The sequence below is a fragment of the Callorhinus ursinus genome, unplaced genomic scaffold (genome assembly GCF_003265705.2).
Source record: "Callorhinus ursinus isolate GAN/ISIS: 27379988/994484 unplaced genomic scaffold, GSC_fseal_2.0 scaffold23, whole genome shotgun sequence".
NCBI lineage: Eukaryota > Metazoa > Chordata > Mammalia > Carnivora > Otariidae > Callorhinus > Callorhinus ursinus.
Window position 1 is genome coordinate 7,843,751 of NW_027397085.1, and position 26,200 is coordinate 7,869,950.

General features: G+C 35.6%; 1 protein-coding gene and 1 long non-coding RNA gene across 3 annotated transcripts in view; one reads left to right on the plus strand and one right to left on the minus strand.

Moving 5' to 3' along the window:
• LOC141374880 (uncharacterized) overlaps positions 1 to 5,346 on the plus strand; it is a 64,991-nt gene extending 59,645 nt beyond the window's left edge. Inside the window, exon 3 of the long non-coding RNA XR_012382049.1 lies at positions 5,213 to 5,346. This is a non-coding gene — a long non-coding RNA (uncharacterized lncRNA). The remainder of the gene's footprint in view (positions 1 to 5,212) is intronic.
• The window catches only part of BDP1 (BDP1 general transcription factor IIIB subunit), a 90,841-nt gene that overhangs the window by 53,245 nt on the left and 11,396 nt on the right, over positions 1 to 26,200 (minus strand). For both annotated transcript variants that reach the window (XM_073905371.1, XM_025892865.2), the window contains exons 8-15: positions 25,084 to 25,217; positions 23,859 to 23,953; positions 17,643 to 17,697; positions 14,027 to 14,170; positions 10,755 to 11,039; positions 9,145 to 9,292; positions 5,196 to 5,357; positions 2,005 to 2,164 (exon numbers count right to left, since the gene is read on the minus strand). In XM_073905371.1, coding sequence (XP_073761472.1) covers positions 2,005 to 2,164; positions 5,196 to 5,357; positions 9,145 to 9,292; positions 10,755 to 11,039; positions 14,027 to 14,170; positions 17,643 to 17,697; positions 23,859 to 23,953; positions 25,084 to 25,217 — 1,183 coding nt within the window. The remainder of the gene's footprint in view (positions 1 to 2,004; positions 2,165 to 5,195; positions 5,358 to 9,144; positions 9,293 to 10,754; positions 11,040 to 14,026; positions 14,171 to 17,642; positions 17,698 to 23,858; positions 23,954 to 25,083; positions 25,218 to 26,200) is intronic.

Consider the following 26,200-nt stretch of genomic DNA (forward strand, 5'->3'; position numbering starts at 1 on the left):
GCTTGCTTCTCCCTCTCCCACTCCCCCTGCTTGTGTTCCCTCTCTCACTGTGTCTCTCTCTGTCAAATAAATAAATAAAATCTTAAAAAAAAAAAGTTCATACTGTAATACCACTTCTAAGACTCTAAGTAAATATTTAGACAAAGTACAAGAATGTTTACTAGAACATTATATAAAATGCCAAACACTGCGAACAGACAAAATATCCAATAATGAGTAAAGGGTTAAATTCAGTTATACCGGGCGCCTGGGTGGCTCAGTTGGTTAAGCAACTGCCTTCGGCTCAGGTCATGATCCTGGAGTCCCAGGATCAAGTCCCACATCGGGCTCCCTGCTCGGCGGGGAGTCTGCTTCTCCCTCTGACCCTCTCCCCTCTCATGCTATCTCTCATTCTCTCTCTCAAATAAATAAATAATCTTTAAAAAAAAAGGGGTGAAATTCAGTTATACCCACTGACAGAATATTATGAAGTCACTAAAGACCACGTTTTCAAAGGATATTTAATAATATGGAAAAATATTTAAGAAATGTTAAGAACCAAAGAAAGATACAAAACTGAATTAATACTACTAAATTCCGTAATAGGAAAAGCTGGAAGGATATATGCTAAAAGGTTAGTTGCAGCTGGATAATGAAATCACAAGTAATTTTTGTCTTAGTTTTTACAATACTCTGTAACTTCCCAATTTTGTCAAATTTTACAAGACTATAATAATATGATTGTATTACAAGAGTATAATAAAAAATATTTAACATAAGAGAAAAAAAAGCTAACACTTTAAAGTGTATTTGAGCAAAAATAAAAAATTTATAACAATATAATGCTAGCAGAGATATACAAAAACAGGAACATTCATTTAATACCTGTAGCAGTGTAAATAAATTTTTTTTGACTGTCATTTGACAATGCATAACAAAAGCCAAGAAATATTTAAAATACTCTGACTCATTAATCTCACCTCCTGTGGAAATTTATCCTCTGCTTTTTTCCTTAAGAAAGGGCTACTTACAAAACCATTTGCTTTTATTCATGAGAGTTTAAAAAAATGGAAACAATTTAAATGTCTACCATTAGAAAAATGCTTAGGTAAATTAATAATATGTTAACCTGATGCAGCTATTAAAAAGATAAACCCCAAGAAAAGGTTAATGAGTAGTTTCAGAGAAAAAAGTTTTAAATATTATGTATGTTACGATTAAAACCTACAAAAATGTTTTCATACATAAAAAGAAAAACAAAGATTATGAAGGATGGGAATATGTCTGTTTGCAGAAAGGACTAAGGATATCATTTGATGGAAAACTGGTTAAAAATATTTTGAATACAAAATTTATATAAGTAGGGGCGCCTGGGTGGCTCAGTCGTTAAGCATCTGCCTTCGGCTCAGGTCGTGATCCTGGGGTCCTGGGATCAAGCCCAGCGTCGGGCTCTGTCGGGCTCCCGGCTCAAGCGGGGAGCCTGCTTCTCCCTCACCCTCTGCTGCTCCCCCTGCTTATGCTCTCTCACTTTCTTTCAAATAGATAAATAAAATCTTTTTAAAAAATTATTTTAATTTTTAAAAATTTAGGTAAGTAAACAAAAGAGATTTTTTACTACTATGTCTGAAATGATATGTCCTAGGTTCTAAAGGCACAAACAGGAGACAAGACACATTTAATATTCATGTGTTCTTGTATCTTTGTTTTAGTACCAATTACATTATCATGTAGTTACAAACTAAACAATTTATTCCCAACTACTTAGGAAAAATTTTTGTAATTTTCTTTTCTTTTTTTTTTTAAAGATTTTATTTATTTATTTGAGAGAGAGAGTGAGAGAGAGAGAGCACATAAGAGGGGCGAGGGTCAGAGGGAGAAGCAGACTCCCTGCTCAGCAGGGAACCCAACGCGGGACTCGATCCCGGGACTCCAGGATCATGACCTGAGCCGAAGGCAGTCGCTTAACCAACTGAGCCACCCAGGCGCCCTGTAATTTTATTTTCTATAAAGTGTCTTACTCCGTACCTTTTCAACTGAAGTTTCTGCATGTAAACTCTTGCTCTCCGCATCTGTTTTACCTTGTGAAAGAACAGGTTTCTTCCCAACTGCCCTTGATAAATTGGGTTTAGGTCTCTGTAGTTGTCTTCTTCCCATCAGTTTAACATTTCTTGACTGATCAGTTTCCCTAGAAAATGAATTATTTATTTTTTATTTTTTTAATGAACATTATTTAAATCGCACCAACATGGAGACACAGTCAAATAAAATTCTGAAAAATTCCTTAAAAATCCACTCAGAGACAGAAAAGTCCTTTAGGTTTACTTAGAGTAAAAGTAGCAAAGAGAACGGAAAAACAAGAGCCATGAGGCGGTAACTTATTTTACCAGATGCTAAAAAGAAACTATTCAGCATCAATAATTAAAACACTGGTACTGATAATGTGAATAAACAGATAAATGAAACACAAAAGAAAACTTAGAAGATGACTTTAACACACATGAAAGTAGTATATAAAAAAGGCAGCATTTCAAAACAGCGAGGATGAAATACAGAATAATGTACTGTTACAAATAATATCAAAGCAATGGTGATGTGAAAACTAACACTGGTGACCAAAATAAAATTAGCTCCATTCCTTGCACTGTACTCATAATATGTTCCAATGCATCAGAGTTAATAAAGCCACACAGTAAACATGGATGAATTCTTTTATAACCTTGAGTTGGGGTAAGCCTTCATAAAGTTTAACTAAGAATTCAGGAGCCATAAAAGAAAAACAAAATTGAGAAATAGAACTACATAAAAATCAAAAACTTCTACACGACTAAGTCAGAAGTCAAACTACCAACCAAGAAAGCATAGGGGCGCCTGGGTGGCTCAGTTGATTAAGCAACTGCCTTCAGCTCAGGTCATGATCCTGGAGTCCCTGGATCGAGTCCCGCATCGGGCTCCCTGCTCAGTGAGGAGCCTGCTTCTCCCTCTAACCCTCTCCCCTCTCATGTACTCTCTCTCTCTCTCTCTCATTCTCGCTCTCTCAATAAATAAAATCTTTAAAAAAAAAAAAAAGAAAAGAAAGCATGTTTTGCACATCAAAAAACAAGGCTAATCTCCCTAAAATAAAAAGAGCTCCTACAAACAGTAGCATCAAAAACTCATTTTAAAAATGGACAAAGAGGGGCGCCTGAGTGGCTCAGTAGGTTGAGTGCCTGTCGCCAGCTCACGCCAGATCAAGCCCCACATGAGCCTGCTTCTCCCTCTCCTACTCCCCGTGCCTGTGCTCTGTCAAATAAATAAATAAAATCTTAAAAAAAAAAAAAGGACAAAGAATATGAACAACTTTAAAAAACAAAATAAAAATAGGTTTTAAAAAAAGCACAAATTAAGGGGGGGAGGGAGATGTGTGCACCTGTGCAAGCAAGCACAAATGTAACATTAGGAATTATAGAATCTAAGGGGAATTATATACAAATGTTCACAGTTCTATTCTTTTGACTTTTCCTTAGGTTAGAAAATTTTAAAATAAAAAACTCAATAAAAACAAAGCATTACAAACCCCTGCCTAAAAAGGAAGAGTGGGATGGAGAGAGTATACGGAAGTATTATTTTTTAATCTATCAAGACCAGCATAAATCCTAGTTTGATAAACACCATTTTCTCTTAAGGGAGACATTTCTTACAATGTTGGTGGGAATGTAAACTAGTATAACTCCTATGAAGAACACTTTGGAAGTATCTCTCAAAATTCTAAATGTGTATATGTGTATGCACACACACATATATACATTGCAGCAAGCAATTCCATTCTGAATACTCACCCAACAAATACAGATGACCTTTGAACAACACAAGTTTAAGCTGTGTAATTCCACCTATACACAGATTTTTCTCAATACGGTACTGTAAATGTAATTTCTCATTATTATTTTAAGGCACTTTGTTTCTCTAGCTTACTTTAATTGTAAGATTACAATATATAATACATATAACATAAAAATATGTGTTAATCAACCAATTACATCATCAGGCTTCCGATTAACAGTAGACTATTAGTAGTTAAGTTTTGGAAGAGTCAAAGTTATTTGTGGATTTTCAACTGCAAAGGGGTCAGCATCCCTAACCACTGTGTTGTTCCTAAGGGTCCACTGTACTTACATACAGTCAAAGGATAGAAGTTAAAGATTTTAAGCACTGTTTGAAAAAATAACCTATATAGCCATCAGTTGGGCTTTGATAATATAAACTCTAATCCATCTATACACCAGGACACTATGAAGTGCCCACTTCAGCAGCACATGTACACCAGAACACTACATACTATGCAGCTACTCAAAAATAATAAGGAAGATCTTTATGCAAAGATATCAAAATATAAAACCAAAAAATTGCAAAATGGTGTCTCACACATACACTATCATTAGGATTTTAAGAGGAGTAAAAAAATATAAAGAACATACATTTGTATTAGTTTTAAAGTACTTTTTTTAAATCTCTGAAAGAATAGCAGAAATAAATTACACAAGTTACTTAGAGTGAATGTGGACATGGAAGGAGGGGTATTTCACTCTATATCTTTTTATACTTCTAGATGTTTGAGCCGTAAGACCATATTGCCTATTCCAAAGACTAAATTTTTATTTAAAAAAAAAAAAAGTTTCATTCTCTGTGTGACTGTGCTTTACTGAAAATAAGTTTAAGAATTCATAAACTAAACAGCCTTTAAGCCTGTATGAGGAGTTTAGGAGGGACCCAAAAAGAAGTCTGAATTTCTGAGCTATCTCTCTTCAAAGGCAGATTCTTGTTGTGCTTTTATTCTGTTTTTAGTGCAAATGTTAATCAGTATCTGCACACTAGAAAACATAATTTCTTTAAAGTCATCAATATCAAAAATCTACTACTTTGAAAAATTACTCAAGCCAAGTAAAAGTATCTAATAGCAAATGTTTAGGCTTCCAAATTATTTTAGGATTTCAGCATAAGTCACCATTGTACATAAAATTCCTATCATGGTTATCTATTAAATATGAAAGAGAATCTTTCTGTAATGAAATATAAAGTGATAAGCCTTTATGTCACAACCAGACCATAGTACAATTATATATTAAATGGTGTACCGTCCCTTTCTAGTCCCTAAAGAAAGCAACATTATCATTTCTTAAATAAGAAACCATCACAATTTTGAAAGTAAATTTTAAAATCCTACCATGTAAAATACTTACAATGATTTATTTTTTAGGTCAACACTGCCTTCTTCTGTACAACTACTTTCAACATTATTCACTTCACACAGTGAGGTAATGCCAGCTTCTGATAAAGGCAAATCTGAAGGGCTTGATTCTGAAGCTTCAGTTGCTAGTGAGGTTGCAGCACCTTGTTGATCACTAAGCAAATGAAAACACATCAGGAGGAAAAGAATTCTTGGTAATACATGTTTTATAATAACTACTTAAAATATTTTTTAACATATAAAACCAGCTGGAAAATGATACTTCATATTTTGGAATTATCAATATAAATATCTTGGCTTTTCTATGATCCTTCTTGTACCATGTTGTTAAAAGCTGTATCTTTAGGGGCGCCTGGGTGGCTCGGTTGGTTAGGCTTCCAACTCTTGATTTCAGCTCAGGTCATGATCTCAGGACGGTGAGATCAAGCCCCAAGTTGGGCTCCACAATGAGCGTGGAGGCTGCCTAAGATTCTTAACTATAAGGAACAATCTGAGGGTTGCTGGAGGGGAAGAGGATGAGGTGTAATGGGATGATGGGCATTAAGGAGTGCACTTGATGTAATGAGCACTGGGTGTTATATGCAAGTGATGAATCACTAAAATCTACCCCTGAAACTAATACTATATGTTAACTAACGTGAATTTATTATTTTTTTTAAAGATTTTATTTATTTATTTGACAGAGAGACACAGCGAGAGAGGGAACACAAGCAGGGGGAGTGGGAGAGGGAGAAGCAGGCTCCCCTCTGAGCAGGGAGCCCGGTGTGGGGCTCGATCCCAAGATCCTGGGACCATGACCTGTGCCGATGGCAGACGCTTAACGACTGAGCCACCCAGGCGCCCCAACTAACGTGAATTTAAATAAAACCTTAAAAAAAAAAAGATGCTTTCTACAAAAAAAAATTCTCTCTTCCCTTCCCTCTGCCCCTCTCTCCCCACTCGCACACAATTCCTCTCTCTCAAAACCAAACAAACAAAAAAAATTGTACCTACAGAGAAAGAGTAGCCACAAATTAACAGGCCCAGGAAAACACTCAAGAAGTCAAAATGAAAAATTCTTCATTACATGGGGTTGACAAATCTATGTGTAAAATCAGAGCAATATTTAGGAATAATCTCTCATTAAAATCTTATACAGGCAGGCCCTGCTTTGCATGGTACTCTGTTAACCAAAAGTTTTATAAATCCAAGGACACAGTGCCAATATGCATAAGCTACAGTTAGCACTGTATGCCAAGAGAAGACCACCGTATTATGAAATATCCCAACTAATAATACCATAAATGATGGCCATGTACTAACTGGCACACAGAATGAACACATATGACTTTAACTAGATCTTGTTTTTCCCCTCATTTTTTCTACTGGGTGTTTGTCTTTTCCCAACTAATCAATAAGAGCTCTTTATATATTATTTTTTGGTTAGATAATACACCTAAAACCTCCCAAACAGTAACATGCCTTTCACGTTCCTTATGAAACCTTTTGTCAAAAGAAATAGTTATGTTTACTGCAGTCAAATTCATCAATTGTATCTTTTTAAAGTTTTGCTTTTTACATCTTAAGAAATCCTCAACATCACAAAGGTATTTCCAAACACTTTCTTCTAAAAGTTTTCAAGATTTGCTTTATACATGATTTTATTTATTTATTTATTTATTTATCAGAGAAAGAGAGGGAGCACACACAGGCAGGGGGAGTGGCAGGCAAAGGGAGAAGCAGGCTCCCTGCTGAGCAAGGAGTCCAATGCAGGACTTGATCCTCGGACCCTGGGATCATGACCTGGGCCAAAGGTAGACGCTTAACCGACTGAGCCACCCAGCGTCCCTGTAGCCTTTAATCTATCAGAAATTTTGCATAGAGGGTGAAATAAGGATCTAATACTATCTAATATTAGATAGATCTACCCATCTAATGAATATTTAATTCAATCTTCACCCACTAATTTCTAATGCTACCTTTGCTATTTATCAGATTCCTAAATTTTTCCCCCTAGGCTCTATATTCAGTTCTGCTGAGTCAATCTGTCCCTGTGCCAGTAACACACTAATTACTCTAGCTTAAAGTATTAATATATTTCCTCCCCAGAAATGTTGTTTTTCAAATTGTCTTTACCACTCATGACCCTTTGCTCTTGTGTAATTAATAATTTTAGAATGGGCTCACTGTTTTACAAAACCAGTTAGGATCTTAACAGTCATTACAGGGTTGTTTTTCCCCTAAAAATGCCATAGTACCTTTTATGTGTAGTTTATGAAATTAGTTGTATCTCTGAAGTCACAATTTAAATTCTGTCACCTAGCAAATTAAGGACCCAAGGTCCATGGGCTCAGCTTCAAAGAAACTATTAATCTTCCAAATTATATGAACAAACTAGCACAAATAGACAAGTGGGACAGTATCAAACTAAAAAGCTTCGGCACAGCAAAGGAAATAATCAACAAGTTCAAATAACAACCTATGGAATGGGAGAAAATATTTGTAAACCATATATCTGACACAAGCTTAATATCCAAAATATAAAAGGAATGCCTATAATTCAATTAAAATAACCTAATTAAAAAATATGAAAAGGAAATGAATAGACATTTCTCCAAAGAAGACATACAAACAGCCAATAAGTATATGTAAAGAGCCTCAATATCACTAATCAGGGAAATGCAGATCAAAACCACAGTGAAGTATATCATATCTCAGTATGTCTGAATAACCATTTTCAAAACAAAGAAAAAAGAAAATAATAAGTGTTGGTGAGCATATGGAAAACTGGTATCTTTGTGCACTGCTGATGGGAAGATAAAATAGCACAGCCACTGTGAAGAACAGTGGGGAGGCTCCTCAAAAAGTTAAAAATAGAGGGGTGCCTGGCTGGCCCATTCAGTAAAGCATGTGACTCTTGATCTCAGAGTTGTGAGTTTAAGCCCCACATTGGGGGTAGATTACCTAAAAAAAAAATTAAATGTAAAAAAATATTAACATCACTATCATATGATTCAGCATTCCCTCTTCTGGGTATTTTTCTGTAAGAAATGGAAACAGGACCTCAAAGAGGTATCTACACTCCAATGTTTATTTAAAATAGCCAAGAGAGGGGTGCCTGGGTGGCTCAGTCATTAAGCGTCTGCCTTCGGCTCAGGTCACGGACCCGGGGTCCTGGGATCAAGCCCCACATCGGGCTCCCTGTTCAGCGGGAAGCCTGCTTCTCCCTCTCCCACTCTCCCTGCTTGTGTTTCCTCTCTCGCTGTGTTCTCTCTGTCAAATAAATAAATCTTTAAAAAAAAAAAAAAACTAAACAGTCTAAATGTTCACTGAGAGATGAATGAATAAAGAAAATGTGATATATGCACACAATGGACTATTATTTGGCCATTAAAAAAAAGGAAATACTGTCAAATGCTGCAACACAGATGAAACCTGAAAACATGATAGGTGAAACAAAGCCAGTCAGGTGCCTGGGTGGCTCAGCTGGTTAAGCGTCCCACTCCTGATTTCGGCTCAGGTCATGATCTCAGGGTTGTGAGATCGAGCCTTGTGTCGGGCTCCATCCTGAGAGTGGAGCCTGCTTGGGATTCTCCGTCCCTCTCTCTCTGCCCCTACCCTGCCCCCCCCACCCTCGAGCCTGCTCTCTCCCCTTACCAAAAAAAAAGAAAAAAGAAACCCATGCAAACATTAACCACAAGACAGCTGTAGCAAAGTAATCATCAGAACAAAGAGAAATATCAGAATGATACACACAAATGATAAAAGAGTGATTTCACCAAGATACAACAATTCTAGATATGCATGCACCTAACGAACTTCAAAAGACATGAAGAAAAACAAATAGAACTGAAAAGAGTAACAGGCAAGTTCGCAATTGCAGTTGGAGACTTCACACTCCCCTCTCACCTCAGTAACTGATAGAAGATGTAAACAAAGTCAGTAAAGGTATAGAAAAATACCTTGATAAAAGGATAGGGTCAGCTCTTTTCTCAGCTTTTTCACTGGAGGATAAATCCACAATGTCATCCATGTTTTGTAGGCAAGAAAGCTTCTGTTCCTTATTGACTTCATCTTCATTTATCTCAGTCCTTAAAGACTGATCTTTATCTATGAATACAAAATGCATGTTATTCTAAAAAATGAAAACATCTTCTTTTTAAAGCACAAAGGAATTTACATAAAAAAGTGATTTTCCTACAAATCATTAATCCATTCCACATTCAAGTTCCTATATGTAAGGCAGAGATCTTAATTTTAGAACATTAATGAAAAGATAATCAACTTAAAAGTGTGTAAGTTTTAACTGTGTTTTGAGGATCAGCCCAAATTTCCTGAGTAGTTTATAGCATTCTCCTTTTATCTTGCTTAAATTTTAAACAGTTAAAATTATTTGTTCTATATAGCTAGTTAGGAAGCTACAGGCAGACTGGCCTATTCTGCTCCTTCAGAAGAATCATAATTAATACACAGTAACTGCTATCATTTATTTAGTACTTACTAAGTGACAGAAACTCTAAGCCCATCAAATGCATTATCTCATTTAATACTGAAAACAGTCCTATTAAAAGGTGGTAAATCCATCACAGAGAAAAAGAACCTGAGTTCAATATCTTAGGTGACTTACCCAAGGTCATAATGAGCAAACAAAAAAGCTGGAATCTAAACCAAGGTCTGTTTGATTTCCAAAGTCCACCTTCTTAATTACTGAACTATTCTGCTTTTTAGGTAATATCTTTAATGGAAAACCACAAATGAGTATAATATTGTGATGCCTATAAATTATACTCTGCTACTACCACGACTCATTCATTAAAATCATATTGGTAAAACTGAACTACATAAAACTTACATTCTATAGAAAGGTTTTTCTGGTTTGCTACTACCTTCTTCTTCTCTATTTACTTGGTTATCCACTTTAAGTAATCTACATATGAATTCTTAAGAGACTAAAAATGCCCAAATCTCTTTGCCCTCATTCCCTAGCAGATCCTGGGTGTCAAAATGCCTGCATTCTAAGGGAGATATAAAAAAAAAAAATAGAAAAGAAAAAAGAAAGAAAGAGAAAAAAAAGGAAGGAAGGATCGAAGGAAGGAAGGAAGGAGGAAACTGATTTCAGTAGCTCTTTTATAAAAATTAAACAACTAATTGTGGATTCAAAGGTGCTCTGTAGAGGTAGAATATGAACACCTGTGATTTATTAAGATACACAAGCAATATACAGTTAACTATATACATTGTCATGACTTCTAATCAGTTTGGTTTTAAGTAGAAAAAGATCAAGACCTGAGCTGAAATCAAGAGTTGGATGCATAACCGAATGAGCCACCCAAGTGCCCCAGAAACATACTTGAGAGAAAAATTTCCCCAGTTCACTTTGGTTTCTTTACCCCTCAACAATAAACTTCTTTCCTTTAAAAACAAAAGGATTTAACACAGTAACATGAATACAGAATACAAAACTTAAGCGTTACTAGTTGCTACTACTCAGAAGTATTTAATTTACATTTCATACTATAGTACACGTTTTCTCAAGTAATACAGGAACTATTAATATATTTAAGAAACTTACTTTTGTATTTTTCTCCTTTAGAATGACCTAACTGAACAGTGGCATTTCCTGAAAGATTTTTTACTTCCTGTTTACCAACTTCATCCTGATTCTTTCTTCTTCTTTTCTTTTGATTTAGGTTTGGTTCTAATGCAATCTGTTCTGAATCCTGTCCTGTTAAAGTCTGAGACTGTTGTTCTTCTTCAACTATCTGAGCATCCTTTTGAGGTGATTCTGTGTCTGAAATTTTGGTGCTCGGAGACACATCTGGATCATCATTTCCTCCTTCACTGACAACTTTTTTCACTTTGAAAAGCAAAGATATTGTTATAAACATATAAATAACCTATAGAAAAAAATTTTTTAAGATTTTATTCATTTATTTGACAAAGAGAAAGCACACAAACTGGGGGAGCAGCAGACAGAGAGGAACAGGCTCCCCGCTGAACAGGGAGCCCAGCGTGCGGCTTGATCCCAGGACTCTGGGATCATGACCTGAGCCGAAAGCAGACGCTTAACCCACTGAGCCACCCAGGTGCCCCTACAGAAAAATTCTTGAAGACGGAGAAGATAAATACTGAAGGATAACTGGGCAAAAATTTGAAGACAACCCAACACGTCCAACTGGGAATGACTAATAATACACTTACACTATAAAAATCCACACAACAAATAATAATGAGGTAGGCGTATAAGTAGTAATATGAAAGATTTCAAAAAAAATATTGTTGCACAAGAAACTCAAGTTGCAGAAAACATATATAGTATGATCTCATTTTTATTAAGCAAAAACAATTACATATCCTCTAAGACACACATACACTTGAATAAAAGAGTTTACTAATGGTTATCCCTAGAAAATCTGGACAATTTGATTTGAGGGCCGGGTACAAAAGAGAATTCAACAAATTTATTTTCTGCACCATTTGCTTTTCAATGTACAATCTTTTTAACAAATATTTTTAAACAATTTCTAGTGCCCTTTCTATGAAGGCATATTCACAGTTAACTGTATCAAAAGATGAAAACAAGGGGCACCTGGGTGGCTCAGTTGGTTAAGTGACTGCCTTCGGCTCAGGTTATGATCCTGGAGTCCCGGGATCGAGTCCCACATCGGGCTCCCTGTTCAGCAGGGAATCTGCTTCTCCCTCTGAACCTCCCCCCTCTCGTGTTTGCTCTCTCATTCTTTCTCTCTCAAATAAATAAATAAAAATCTTTAAAAAAAAGATGAAAACAATAAATTAAGTTTAAAAAAACAAACGAGAGATCACCATGGAGACATCAACCAAAAACAAACTTAACTTCACAACCATGGTCGATCAAGACATCTTCTCTAAAAATATCTAATCTTAAAAAAATAATAAAATTCAGTGTCATTTACTTTTGTTAAAAAAAGTCATAACAAGATTTTAAAACTGAGAAGACAACACTGGATTCTCTTACCAGAATAACAAACAGTAATTTTTAAATTCTGAGACTTGTAATGATATAACTGAAAAGTTCTCACATTAAGTAAGATACAATGACTTACTTACGCTTTCATCTGTTACAGAATAGTCATGTTAATATATCTATTTTAATCTCTGAGGGCCATGTGTAGTAAGTAAAAGAAATGACTGAAGAATGAAATAATTTTGTAGTTACCAATACTATGTTTAAAATGATAAGACATCATTCTCCAGAAAAAGAAATATTGACTGCTCTGTGCAGAAGAGAGTTAATGTAGCAGGCCTTACTGCTATCCCTTCAAAGTCCTGCTTAAAAGGTTGGCCTTTGGGCTGTGACTGGAAACTTGGGACTTGGGGAGAATTCACACCAGCCCGACAAAAGTGGCCTAAAATGTTTGTACAAACAATGCGGTTTATGCTGAAAAACTATTTTTGTTTTGGGAGTTCTGAAGTCTGGTATGTGCAAGGCAGAGGGTGTCTACATGACCAGCTTCCAATAAAAACCTTGGATATTGAGTTTCCAACAAGCTTTGCTGGTAGACAACTTGTTATGTATCTCATCATGACTTGTTGCTACAGGAATGAAGCATAACCTGTGTGACTCTAGGAGAGAGGATTGGTAAGCTTGCACCTAAATTCCCCTCCACTTGGAGCCACATGTCTTTCCCTCTGCTGATTTTATTCCACAGCCTTTCACTGTAACAAATCTCAGCTGTTTGTACAACTATATGTTGGATCTTGTGACTCTCTGAGCCAATAATCAAACCTAGCAGTAGTCTTGCAGACCCCCAAAGCAAGCTCTTATGGCCCTAGGCTCGAGTCCTGCCTCTGTCACTACTAAAACTGTGAGACCTTAGGAAAAAGGAACAAGATCTCCAGGACTGTTTCCAGGTGACTAAAACAAATGGAAAGGGTCTGGGATGTGGACTACCTAACATACGAAGTTCCCTATAGTTCCATGATTCTTTAAAGTACTGGAATAGAGCTAAACATTGTCCTCCTAGATCAGAATTCAAATAATTAAGAAAATATCTGCCTAAAATACAAATACCTACATATAAACAAGGTTCTACCCAGTACAAGTCAACATTAACCCTCAGAAATAAACTGTGCTCGATATTATACTAAGCGAAATAAGTCAGAGAAAAGACAAGTATCATATGATCTCACTGATATGAGGAATTTGAGAAACAAGGCAGAGGATCATAGGGTAAGGGAGGAAAAAATGAAACAAGACAAAACCAGAGAGGGAGACAAACCATAAGAAACTCTTAATCTCAGGGAACAAACTAAGGGTTGCTGGAGTGGTGGGGGTGGGACGGATGGGGTGGATGGGTGATGGACACTGGGGAGGGTATGTGCTATATGGTGGAGCACTGTGAACTGTGTAAGACTGATGAATCACAGACCTATACCTCTGAAACAAATAATACATTTTATGTTAAAAAAAAAAAAAGGAAAAAAACTGTGCTCAAACAATACAATTCAGTCCCAAGCAGAAGTATCAGAGTTCCATTTTTAAATATTAGAACTTTGTGCCAGGTTTTACAAAGGAAAATGATGATAAATAACCAAACATGACACCCCCAAATTCCAATACTCTTTTATTAGCTACAACTATGCCCTAGATGCAAGAAAGATGTTAAATAGCCCAGCCATGCCAAATATAAAATTTACACAGAAGTACTATTTTGGGTGAGATAACTAAAAGACTGGAGAAAAATCAATTCTCCCCAATGGATGCCCAGATGATCTCAACTACCTAAAGGACATAGGAATGCTGAAAGACTTAAGGGATATTCCAAGTCTATTATTATTAATAGAACACACTTTCTTTTAGTTTACCTTTTACATTTTTCCGTGGTTTAGAAGATTTCTTCTCCTTTAAACTCTGATTTTTAACAGATTTTTGTTTTCTTTTCTCTTCTTCAGCAAGAACTTTCTGAAGCAAATGAGCAAAAAAATCGAAGTCAAAAGGGCGCTTTTCCTCTGTTATAAAAAAAAAAGAAAAAGAACCTTCAAGTTTTTATTTTAAAAAAAGAAAGAATTTTCAAGTATCATGACATCAAAAGCAAATGGGCTTATTAGTAGGAGAATGCGTAACCAACTCTAGTCACTGTAGTAGTCAAAGGAAAATCAAGCAATAAAAAGGAATAAGCTACATTAGTTTAAAAAAATTTAAAAAGGAACTATGTACTGATATAAGTGATATGATAGGAAAATTTCAAGAAGGCAGACATAAAAGAGTACATACTGTATGATGCCATGAATAAGAAGTTCTAGAACAAGCTAAACTAATTAACCTATGATGATTCAAATAAAAACAGTGGTGGCCCTGCATCAAGATAGCTGTGGAATGAAGGGGAGTAAGTCAGAGGGGGAGATGAACCAGGAGAGATAATGGACTCTGAAAAACAAACTGAGGTTTCCGGAGGGGAGGAGGGTGGGGGGATGGGTTAGCCTGGTGATGGGTATTGAGGAGGGCACATTCTGCATGGAGCACTGGGTGTTATGAACAAACAATGAATCATGGAACACTACACCAAAACAAATTATGTAATATATGGTGATTAACATAATAAAAAAATTAAAAAAAATACAAGTTGAGATAAATAAAATAGCATGAAAATATTAGAAATCACTATTGAAAATATCAATAAAATAATAAACCATTAACTAAATAAAGTTCAAAAAAAAAAAAAAGATAGCTGTGGAAACTGACTAGAAAAGGACACGAGGGGCCTTTCTGGAGTGATGAAAATGTTCCATACCTTGTTTTGGGTGGTAGTTACACAGGTATACTCTTTGTCAAAACTCAAACTATAAATTGCACTGTAAGTAAATTATCAATCAACTTTAAGACTAATTAGTATGACTAATTCCTCAAAAGCCTCTCCACATGTCCTCTCTTATCACAACCCTTTCACTATTTACCCTTCCAAGTATCAACAAAGAAGGAAGCAAATGAATTTTGATCAGGACCACTCGCACTAAATACCCAACACCACCATTACATCAGAAAGAGCCATGAACGGGGTGCCTTGCAGTCTCAGTCAATAGACTGAGTCATGGGATTATTGATCTCAGGGTGTGAGTTCAAGCCCCATGTTGGGCAGGAGCCTACTTTAAAAAAGAAAAAGAAAGAGCCATGAACAAACCAGGAATGAATCCATTACAGGAGTCAAATCTTTGCTTAAAATCTACATCTAACAATACAGTGAAGGTAGAAAAAATTATGCTCTATATACATAAGCCCCAAGATTGGTTTAATTGCCTCAGAAAAAGAGGTATATAGGGGCACCCGGGTGGCTCAGTCGGTTAAGCCTCTGCCTTTGGCACAGGTCACAATTGCAGCATCCTGGGATTGAGCCCCGCATTCGGCTCCTTGCTCAGCAGGGAGCCTGCTTCTCCCTCTCCCTCTGCCACTCCCCCTGCTTGTGCTCTCTCACTCTCTCTGTCAAGTAAATGAATAAAATCTTAAAAAAAAAAAAAAAGGAAAAGAAAAAGAGGTATATACATTAACAAAAATAAAGTAGCCTCAAGAAACCAAGCCCAAACCTAGGATTCCTGAAGGCCCTGTTTATTGTGGACCCAGCCTTTTTCTGTTCTGACCATCCACAACAATGATTCTGAAAAATACAGCATTAAAATCATTCTCACAGGATGGGGCACCTGGCTGGCTCAGTCAGCAGAGCATGCAACTCTTAATCTTGGGGTTGTGAGTTCAAGCCCCACAATGGACCTAGAGAGTGCTTAAATAAATAAACTTAAAAAAAAGTAATTCTCAGAGGAACTGAAAATAGAAGTTATATGTAATGTATGGTGATTAACATAATAAAATTAAAAAAAACAGTAAAAAAAAGAAAATAGAAGTTATAAAAGAAAAAAAAATTGAGGTTTTAATTTTTTTTAATTTTCCACCACAAAGCACCCAAATCAGTGAATTTAAGTTATAATGGCTTTAACAATGGCTCCACACCCCCATAAAGACTTTACAGATCTATAGATTCTTTTCTGATTATAATGCACTGAATGTAATGCACAGTTTCAAGACCACCTCTCTGAAATGGAGAAGCTTGACGACCAAAACAATCCAGATCTTCCAGGAGCCATTCCTGGAAGTCGTGTCCCTGAGGACCCACAACAACACTGGGTGTAGAGTCCAGTCATCTACCTTAGTGTCTACTCATAAAATAAACACACATGCTATACAACATCAGTCTTCACTTGAGGTTTTGTTCTGAGACTAGCACTACAGCAATACTGAATACATTTATTTATCATGAAACATTGATAACTATCTTCCAAAGACTATAGGTACTACTTTATTTTTTTTAAATAGGTATCAAACCTTTGTCTGTCTTTTAAGTTTATTTATTTATTTTTTTAGTAATCATTACAACCAACATGAGGCTCTAATTCATGATCCCGAGATCAAGAGTCACAAGCTCTTCTGACTGAGCTAGCCAGGCATCAGGCATTCCTACAGGTACTATTTTAAACAATGCATTCAATTTTGTTTTTCTGTACAGATCTCTTGATGTTTTCCTCTGGACTCAAAAAGAAAAAAAATGTTAATTTCAATGAGGCTATTACTTAAAAGCTGAAAAATACCATTCCTTCAAATCAGGTACAAATTCAGATGCCATCTTTTTAGACAAAACGTTCCTGACCACTCAATCCACACATCCACTCTTCACTCCCTTTTTTCTTCTTCTCAGAAATTACTCACTTTCTGCAATTAACCATGCTTACTGACTTTATCCTTTCCCCCATCCAATTAGACTTACAGCTCTAAAAACAAGCTTCTCATATGCCCTGTTCACCAGTATATTCTCAATGCCTAGAACATTAACTAGCACACAGGAGGTATTCAGTATTGTTAACTGAATGACCACAAGAAGGAATCATCTATAGTACAAGTTCTTCCAGAAACAACTTCTTCTTGAATACAGTTCCCTCAAAATAAAAAACATTTAGAAATGGTATCTTCAGGGGGCACCTGGATGGCTCAATCAGTTGAGCATCCAACTCCTGATTTTGGCTCAGGTCATGATCTCGGAGTTCTAGGATCGAACCCCAAGTCAGGTGCTCAACGGAGAGTTGGCTTGAGATTCTCTCACTCCCTCTCTGCCTCTCCCCCACATGAGATCCCTCCATTTCTCTCTAAAATAAATAAATAAATCTTGAAAAAAAAATGGTATCTTCAGTTCCTTTATAACTTCTGGAACTCAGAGCTCTGCTTACTTGCTTCTTGATGTTTTAGCTTATCCCTTGCCCAAAGATCTGTTTGTTATCAGCTCCCAGACCTGCACTGCTAAAGAGAAAAATCTCCAGCCTCATTCTTCCTATGACAATAAAGAGGCAAAACAAATCTAAAACACAATGGACTAAACACAAAAGATTGGTCATTTTTTAAGATCTCCAAGTGGTATGTTGTAGAAGAGGTCTTAATACTTACGAAAGGCTTTGTCTATTCTCCATCCATTTGTTTTCTCTTCACGTTTAAATTTATTCTGTTAATAAAAGAAAAAAAAAACTATAGTAATTTTCTCCCATTAAAAAAGTGAAGATTAGGGGCACCTGGGTGGCTCAGTTTTGGGCATCTGCCTTCGGCTCAGGTCATGATCCCAGGGTCCTGAGATCGAGCCCCACATTGGGCTCCCTGCTGAGCGGGAGGCTTGTTTCTCCCTCTCCCACTCCCCCTGCTTGTGTTCCTGCTCTCGCTATCTCTGTCAAATAAATAAAGAAAATCTTTAAAAAAAAAAAAAAGGGAAGATTACAGAGGTGCCTGGGTGGCTCATCGGCTAGGCATCAGCTCAGGTCATGATCTCAGGGTCGTGAGATGAAGCCCTGCTGAGGCTCCACACTGGACATAAAGCCTGCTTGAGATTCTCTCTCTCTCTCTCTCTCACATTCCCTCTGCCCCTCCCCCTTGCTCACACATGCATTTTTGTGTGTGTGTGTGTCTCTCTCTAAAAAAATTAAAAAGTGGGGCACCTGGGTGGCTCAGTCAGTTAAGCACCTGCCTTCGGCTCAGGTCATGATCCCAAGGTACTGGGATCAAGCCCCATGTCAGGATCCCTGCTCAGTGGGGGGAGCCTGCTTCTCTCTCTCCCTCTGCTGCTCCCCATGCCTGTGCTTTCTCTGTCTCTCTCTCAAATGAATAAATTTTTAAAAATCTTAAAAAAAAAAAAAGGGATGAAGATTTATACTGAGCTCCCTAAACCTCCTTATAATCAACAGCATAAATCAGCAATGGAAGCTAAGTTTACAGAGAATGTAAAAAAATAAAGTCAATTAGCCTGGTAACAGATCAAACTGTAATCAATTAAGCTAACCAGTATTAGCTTTTTAAAAACTAATATATTCACATCAAGTTAAACATCTTATGTTATTATTCTAATGTTTGTTATGACATGGAGGAAAGACTGTACAGAAACAACTAAGCAAATTTTTGAGTCAGGCAGTTTATCTTTAGTCTTCTTTATATTAAGACACATTTCTTGATTTTCTGAGCACCAAAGAGCACATCATTCTCAGCTGAACACCAGATTAAGATGGAGATGGTTAAAGTTTAAGGTTCCATCCAAAAGTCATTCTGAAGTCTGACAGTATAAGCCTGTGTTTGAGAATGTCAAAAAATGTATGCATATCCTGGAGGAGCAAATAATCACTAATCTCTCCCCCTTCTATAGATCAGTAGTCTAAAAGCTTTTGTTGAAAATACAAAAATCAAACTTTTTATTGGAAAAAAATAAAGAAAAATCACACAATACAAAGCAGCACTTCGTGGCACCCTTCTTCCCTCTGAAAAAGTCTAACCACTAACCTGACTTTAAAAGAACTCACTTTCTTGCCTTTCCTTACTGTTTATCATTCAAACTTTAAACTCTTTAGTTTAACCTTGCCCATTCTTTAAAAACTCCATAGGACTTTAACATATTTTTATCTATAGGTTATCCTTCTTTTCCAGTCTTTATTTTCTTCATAAAACTTATTACCAAGTAACATCAAACTTTTCAAAATCATCTTTCTCCTGTAAAGATTATATTATTCTTTAAACGTCTCGTCAAAAGTTAACCTCCATAAGGCTATCATCACTAAATTAAACATCCTAAGAGAAATGCCAATCAGCTTTAGGCATTATTCAATTTTAAAACATTACTACACCATATTTTACCTAAATGAGAATATAATTGAGAACAATTTAAAACATTTTTAAAAATGTATTGTTATTTCATTGAATTTATAGGCAGGAACTATTCCAGACTAAATTCCATGATCGTAAAATAAATCCCATTATATCCACCTCTAACGCTGATAAAGTAACTGGTTACAGGCTTACTAAACACATCCAACCACACCAAAAATAACTTTACCACAATGGGCGCCTGGGTGGCTCAGATGGTTAAGTGTCTGCCTTCAGCTCGGGTCATGATCCCAGGGTCCTGGGATCGAGTCCCCCATCGGGCTCCCTGCTCCTTGGGAGCCTGCTTCTCCCTCTGCCTCTCTCTCTGTCTCTCATGAATAAATAAATAAAATCTTTAAAAAAAAACAAACTTTACCCCTGAACAAAATAAATGAATCAACTATTTCCAAACACTAGACAATAGCAAGAGCAAAACTACAACTCCACATTTCCAGAGAGAATGGAAACATTTGAGATGTGCCAATGTTCACCCTAGCTCTCTGACTGGGCTACATTTCCTAAACAATGAAAAGGAAATAAAGGCCAAAGGCAGCAGAACTCTCACTGAGCCAAGGAGGTAGAGAATCTTTGGGGGTTCTAGAGAAAAGAGAGCAATTTAAAAGGGGAGCCTCACAAACCTAGCAGAAGTATCCCATGGGTCCTTATTCTATATGTGGGTTCCCCATGCCCAAAGCATGAAGCCTAAGAGAGAACAACTCCTCCAGGAATGACAACAGAAGAAAGATACTAGCAGTCACATAACACAGTGAGGTGATAGAATTCTAGCCCACACAAATGGAAAGTTAACACCCAAACATTTACTCAGAACACCAGAAAAGCCACCTGTTAGAGATAAGGACCAGTCTTAGAGCAGCCCTTCTCAATTGGGGTTCTAGCAGGAGAATTAAACCCTAATGCCCTAAGGCATCCACTGTATGTAATGAATTACCTTCTCTCCTGTACATCTAGAACAATACTAATATGGCGGTCCTTGGAGAACATAGAAAACAGTAATTCAAATTATTTTCTATGATTCAGATGAGAAACCTAGAATATGGACCAGTCTAGATCTGCCTTATTAAAGCCTGAAACCAAGCCTTGAAAGGCAAAGGAGAGTTGGGAGGACATTAGCTACCTTTTAGAATAAAATAACACCCTTTAAAGGAGAACAACAAACATAATCTAGATATTATCAAACATACCAACCACAATGTCTAGTACTCAATTAAAAAAACTACATAAGACATAAGAAAAGATAGAAAAATGTGATACACAAGGAAATAAAAGGAGACTCAACAGAAATAGATCAACATGACATAGATGTTGAAATCAGTAGACAAGAAAGTTAAAGCACCTATTATAAATATGTTCAATGATTTAAAGGCAAATCTAAAATGAACAGATAGGGAAATCTCAGAAGAAAGGAAACTAAGAAAAATAACCAAGTGGAAATTAAAGAAATGAAAAATATAACATGAGAAATGAAGCATTCACTGAATGGGCTTATCTGCAGATTGAAGAAAGCAGAAGACAGGGTCAGTCAACTTGTGAATGCAATAATGGAAACAAACCAATACCAAAAAAAAAAAAATCAGAAAAAAACGAACAGAGCTTTAGTAACCTTAAGTATAATGTTATGCATACTAACACACATAAGTGGAGTCCCAGAGAGCAAGAACAAAGTGGAAAAAATATTGAAAATACACTATCCCTGGGCAAAGCATAAACATACTGTTGAACACCAGAGTTAAAGAAAAATATCTCGAAAACAGCCACAGAAAAACAATTTATCACATACAAGGGAAGAATAACATAAATATGACTGATTCTTCATCAGAAATACTGGAAGCCAATGGACAATGGAATGACAATTTTAAAGCACTGAAAGGATAAACTGTCAAACCACCTGCATATCCAGCAAAAATATCCTGCAAAAGTGAAGCTGAAATAGAGACCTTCAGATAAATCAAAATTGAGAGAATTTTTCAACAGCAGACCTGCCATTCAGACCTACAAGAAGAAATGAAAAACATCAAAACTGGTGGCTAAATATTAAACATGGCTACATATTAAAACTAGTTTCTTTTTTTCTGCTCAATTTCCTTTAAAGATAAAAGACTTTAAGCCAAAATAAGTTGGACATAAAACTGGGTTGTGTAAAAGTGAAATATAGAATAGCACAAAAGAGGAAGGGTAAATAGAATATACCTTTAAGAGTTTATTACTTGTGGAGTATGAAGTATAAAGAGTAAAGTGGTACAAAAGAGAAAATAAAAAATAATATTAAAATTATCTGAATAACCCAAAAGGAGGCAGCAAATGAGAAGTGAAAAACAAATGGGGTAAGTGGAAAATATTGAGATGGTAGACTTAAACCCATTAAGCCGAAGGCAGTCGCTCAACCAACTGAGCCACCCAGGCGCCAACCTAAATTTTCAACTTAAGAAGCTAGAAAAAGAGAAAATTAAAGGCAGAGTAAATAGAAGAAAGGAAAAGTTAAAAAGTTAAAAAAAATGAAAATACACAAATAAATGAAAATGTATAGCTAAAAGTTGGTTCATTAAAAAGATTTTTGGAAGTCAAAATACCCTTAGCAAGACAAAGGAAAAAAAAAAGGGAGAGAGAAGGAAAACATCAATCATCAATGAAAGAGGACTATCCACCACACATTAAAGTTTTCAGTAAACAGTATAAAAACTTCATACCTATAAATTCAACAGCTTAGCATCAAAACTGACACAAGACAAAACTGAAAATCTGAGTATACCTATAGGTATTAAAGAAATTGAATTTATAATCAAAATTCTTCCTGCAAAGAAAATTACAGGCCCAGATGGTTTCACTGTTGAATTCTATCAAACATTAAAGGTGAAATACCACTAATCTTAAATTTGTTCACATAAAAGAGGGAACATTTTCCAACTCATTCTCTATGACCAGCATAATCCTAGTACCAAAACATTTTGGACAAAGACATTAAAAAAAATTACAAAATATCCCTCATGAACAAAAATGCAAAAAAACCCTCAAGAAAATACAGTAAAATTCAACATACAAAAAGAATAATACAAGTTTGGTTCAACACTTGAAAATCAATATAACTGACTAGTCCATTTTTACTTTTCTATACTTTGCCCAAAGACCTGTTGAACTATACTAAACTTAGGGGAGGAGTCTAAATAATTTTAGAGAGAAATAGTCTAGTGACAAACTTATCATTAATTACTCAAATCAGATAGCTCCCCTAGACCGTCAATTTCTAGTGTTAGGGCACCTGGGAGTCTCAGTTGGTTAAGCGACTGCCTTCAGCTTGGGTCATGATCCTGGAGTCCCGGGATCGAGTCTCACATCAGGCTCCCTGCTCGGCAGGGAGTCTGCTTCTCCCTCTGATCTTCCCCCTGTCATGCTCTTTCTCTCTCTTTCTCAAATAAATAAATAAAATCTTAAAAAAAAATTTCTAGCTTTAACACTTTGTTTTCTTTACAAAGATCAACATTAGAAAAGGAACATAAATAATATAAACAATTCTTCATCTTTTGCAGAAATAGAATGACCATTACATTGTACATGGTCCACAGGCGAAGGATCCATGCCCGGTCTAGTTCAAGAAAAAAAAAAATCTATCCTAATATTCTTTTAATTAATGAAGAAAAAAACCCATGGTTGAATAAGATGTCATCATAAATTGGAAATGCATTACAGCAACATAGTGTGCACTCAAATGCACTCGATTCCAGGAAACTTGTAATTTTCTTTTTTTTTTTTTAAAGATTTTATTTATTTATTCATGAGAGACAGAGGAGGAGAGAGAGAGAGAAGCAGAGGGAGAAGCAGGCTCCCAAGGAGCAGGGAGCCCGATGCGGGACCCTGGGATCATGACCTGAGCCGAAGGCAGACACTTAACCATCTGAGCCACCCAGGCACCCAACTTGTAATTGAGTTTCTCGCAAAAAGAACAATAAAACAGAGAATGCTCATTCTTTCAGGCATATTAAAGCACTAATTCACACCACTGCTGTTGTTAATAGTGTCCCTGACTGTCCAAAAAGTTAAGGTAGCCTAGAAAAACAATGGTTAGTTCAGATAAAGAGAATTACTTAACTTACCATGCTTCTCTTCATGCCTTCCGAGGAAATTCAGAAACACATTGTGTTCAGAAGCTACCCTTAACCCAAATATTCTGGTACATTTATCTTCTCTCCTCATCACTTAGCTCTTCTTTTATCTTAATTTCTTTGGTTTTATTGGTACTCCCTCAAATCCATTTTAGAAGTGGGCAACATATCAATAATATGCTAAAACCAAGGAGACTCTACTCATATTACAATTAATATTTCATTACTTTCTGAGCTATACAAAGGGAAAGATCTACCCAAAACATTGTAGTGAAAAAGGATGGACTGAGATTTAAATAAAAGTTAAAAAAAATAGTATTAGTAATTTTTGGCCCTTTTCCAATCAATGAATGTAATGCGTTTACTTTACCTTAATTTCTATCCTTGCTCTGTGAGGAAAAAGCTGTCCGATCATAGAAAAGTCAGTTCCTACCATGCTGATGGCTAAAAAAAACATATCTGTTTCTGTAAAAATATTTAGAAAGAATGAAAATTAATCTCAGTATGTCAGAGGAAAAAAATCTTAGATTAAGTATATATTTTGAGTTAAAAATAAATTTGAGAGTACTTAATAGTATTTAGGAAATCTTTAGTCAATTTTATTGCAAAGAACTTCATGAATCTCAAACATCTCTAAACTTTTATACAGGAACATGATAAAAGAAATTTCTATGTTCATACCAAAGCAGCTGGAATAAAAAAAAAAAAAGACAACGACAATAACATTCTGCCTTCTGGTCTCAAAGTAACCAAACTGTCAGTCATAGCCAGTATATTACTGCTTTAATGGAAGCAACTGAGATGTGCTAATTAGTATGCGAAAGAAAGTAGCTAGAAAAACACATAAGAAACTACTAATAGAAGTAACCTCAACAGAATAGGACTGCGGAAGTGAAAGGAGGGAAGTATAGAATCTTTCCTGTTGCCCTGTATTATTCTGTTGTTTTTAATTTTTTTTCTCAAAACAACTTGCATTATTTTTATAAGAATAAGCAATACCATTCGTAGGTATTACATGCTTTTTTAACAGCCTAATTTTTACCTTTACAAACATTATTATACAATGAAGGTATAACATTATTATGAGTATTAAAACTATTAATAATTTTCCACAAAAATTTTGTTTTTTATACAGGGATTTGACAGAGAGGAATATTCCAGCCCAAACGACCATAACGCTAATTCCTAAAAACATTACTAAGATAAAGCCAGAGATATAGTTCTATGGTATCGGGAGAGGCAACCCCACTGGAAGGTGCCAGTAAAATTAGCTAAAGAGAAAATAACATGGTTTGTGTTTTATTTACTTACAGAAAATTATTCACTTTATTTCAAATAAATAACCTACACAATTTAAATGAAAATTAGTGGGGCGCCTGGGTGGCTCAGTCATTAAGCGTCTGCCTTCGGTTCAGGTCATGATCCCAGGGTCCTGGGATCAAGTCCCACATCGGGCTCCTTGCTCGGTGAGAGGCCTGCTTCTCCCTCTCCCACTCCCCCTGCTTGTGTTCCTGCTCTCGCTAACTCTCCCTCTCTGTCAAATAAGTAAATAAATTCTTAAAAAAATAATAATAAATAAAATGAAAATTAGTTACCTTTATTTGACCATGGTTTAGAGTAATAGTTTTTCCTAAAGCTGGAATATGTAGTTGTAGAACCACGCTCAAATATGGGGTCATTTTCCTCAACCACACAGGGGCCTTTTGTCCTTAAAACTTCTACAGTTAAACTGAAAAAGACACATTTTTAAATAGATCTGCACTAAAAACAGAGAAAAATAATAAATGATATCTGAATAGTTATATTTTGAAATTTACCATGGCAGAATCATATCAAAAGTATAACATATGAGGTATGCATATTTTCTAAGAATCTGCTAATTTTCACTTAAAATGCGATTGCCAAGGAATAAAAATAAATGCCAACATTTTTCCAAAATCCTTAATAGCAATATAAAATTTACACATTATCTTTGGGCCACCAAAAAATTATTTGTTTTATTAACTTGTGAATGTCTCCTATATTTAATATATATTTTATCATGCTAGACCCAGCAGAAAATATCAAGAAATATAAGCATTTGATATTTATGTTCTATGTTTCTATACACAAAGCAGTTCAATACTTTTAATTATTTAATGACCAGTAAAATCATCATCACAATATAAAACACACAAAAACAATTACTAATAGTATTGCATTAATGTTTAATTATCATAGAATTTTACATGCTATAAAAAGATTTTTTAACTAAACTGTCGGAAGACTTTCTATCACCCTTTTTTATTTACTTACTACCTGTGAATTTATCTTCTTTTTAAAAAAACATACTTTGGACAAACAACAAATTCCACAATGCCAAATTTGAAAAATTTAATGTTATAACTGAGAAATTAAAACTACAAGGTGAATTAAACCTTGTCCTAACAGAAATCATAGAATATTAAACCTATGATTCACTGCATTTTCATTACTTATTACCAAACAACAAAACATGGTATTAGTCAATAATATGAAAACCTGAATTTTGACTTCAAGACTGAATCAATTTTTGAAATCTATCATCAGTAGAGGCCAGCATATGATTAGTTCAGTAGCTCATCCCAATTACCAGTAAAGTTAGTAAACAATGGTGGTAGGTTAATGGATGACAGATCAGTAGTACCATCTTCTCATACAAAACATAGCATAAAAATTCCTAGAAATTATAAA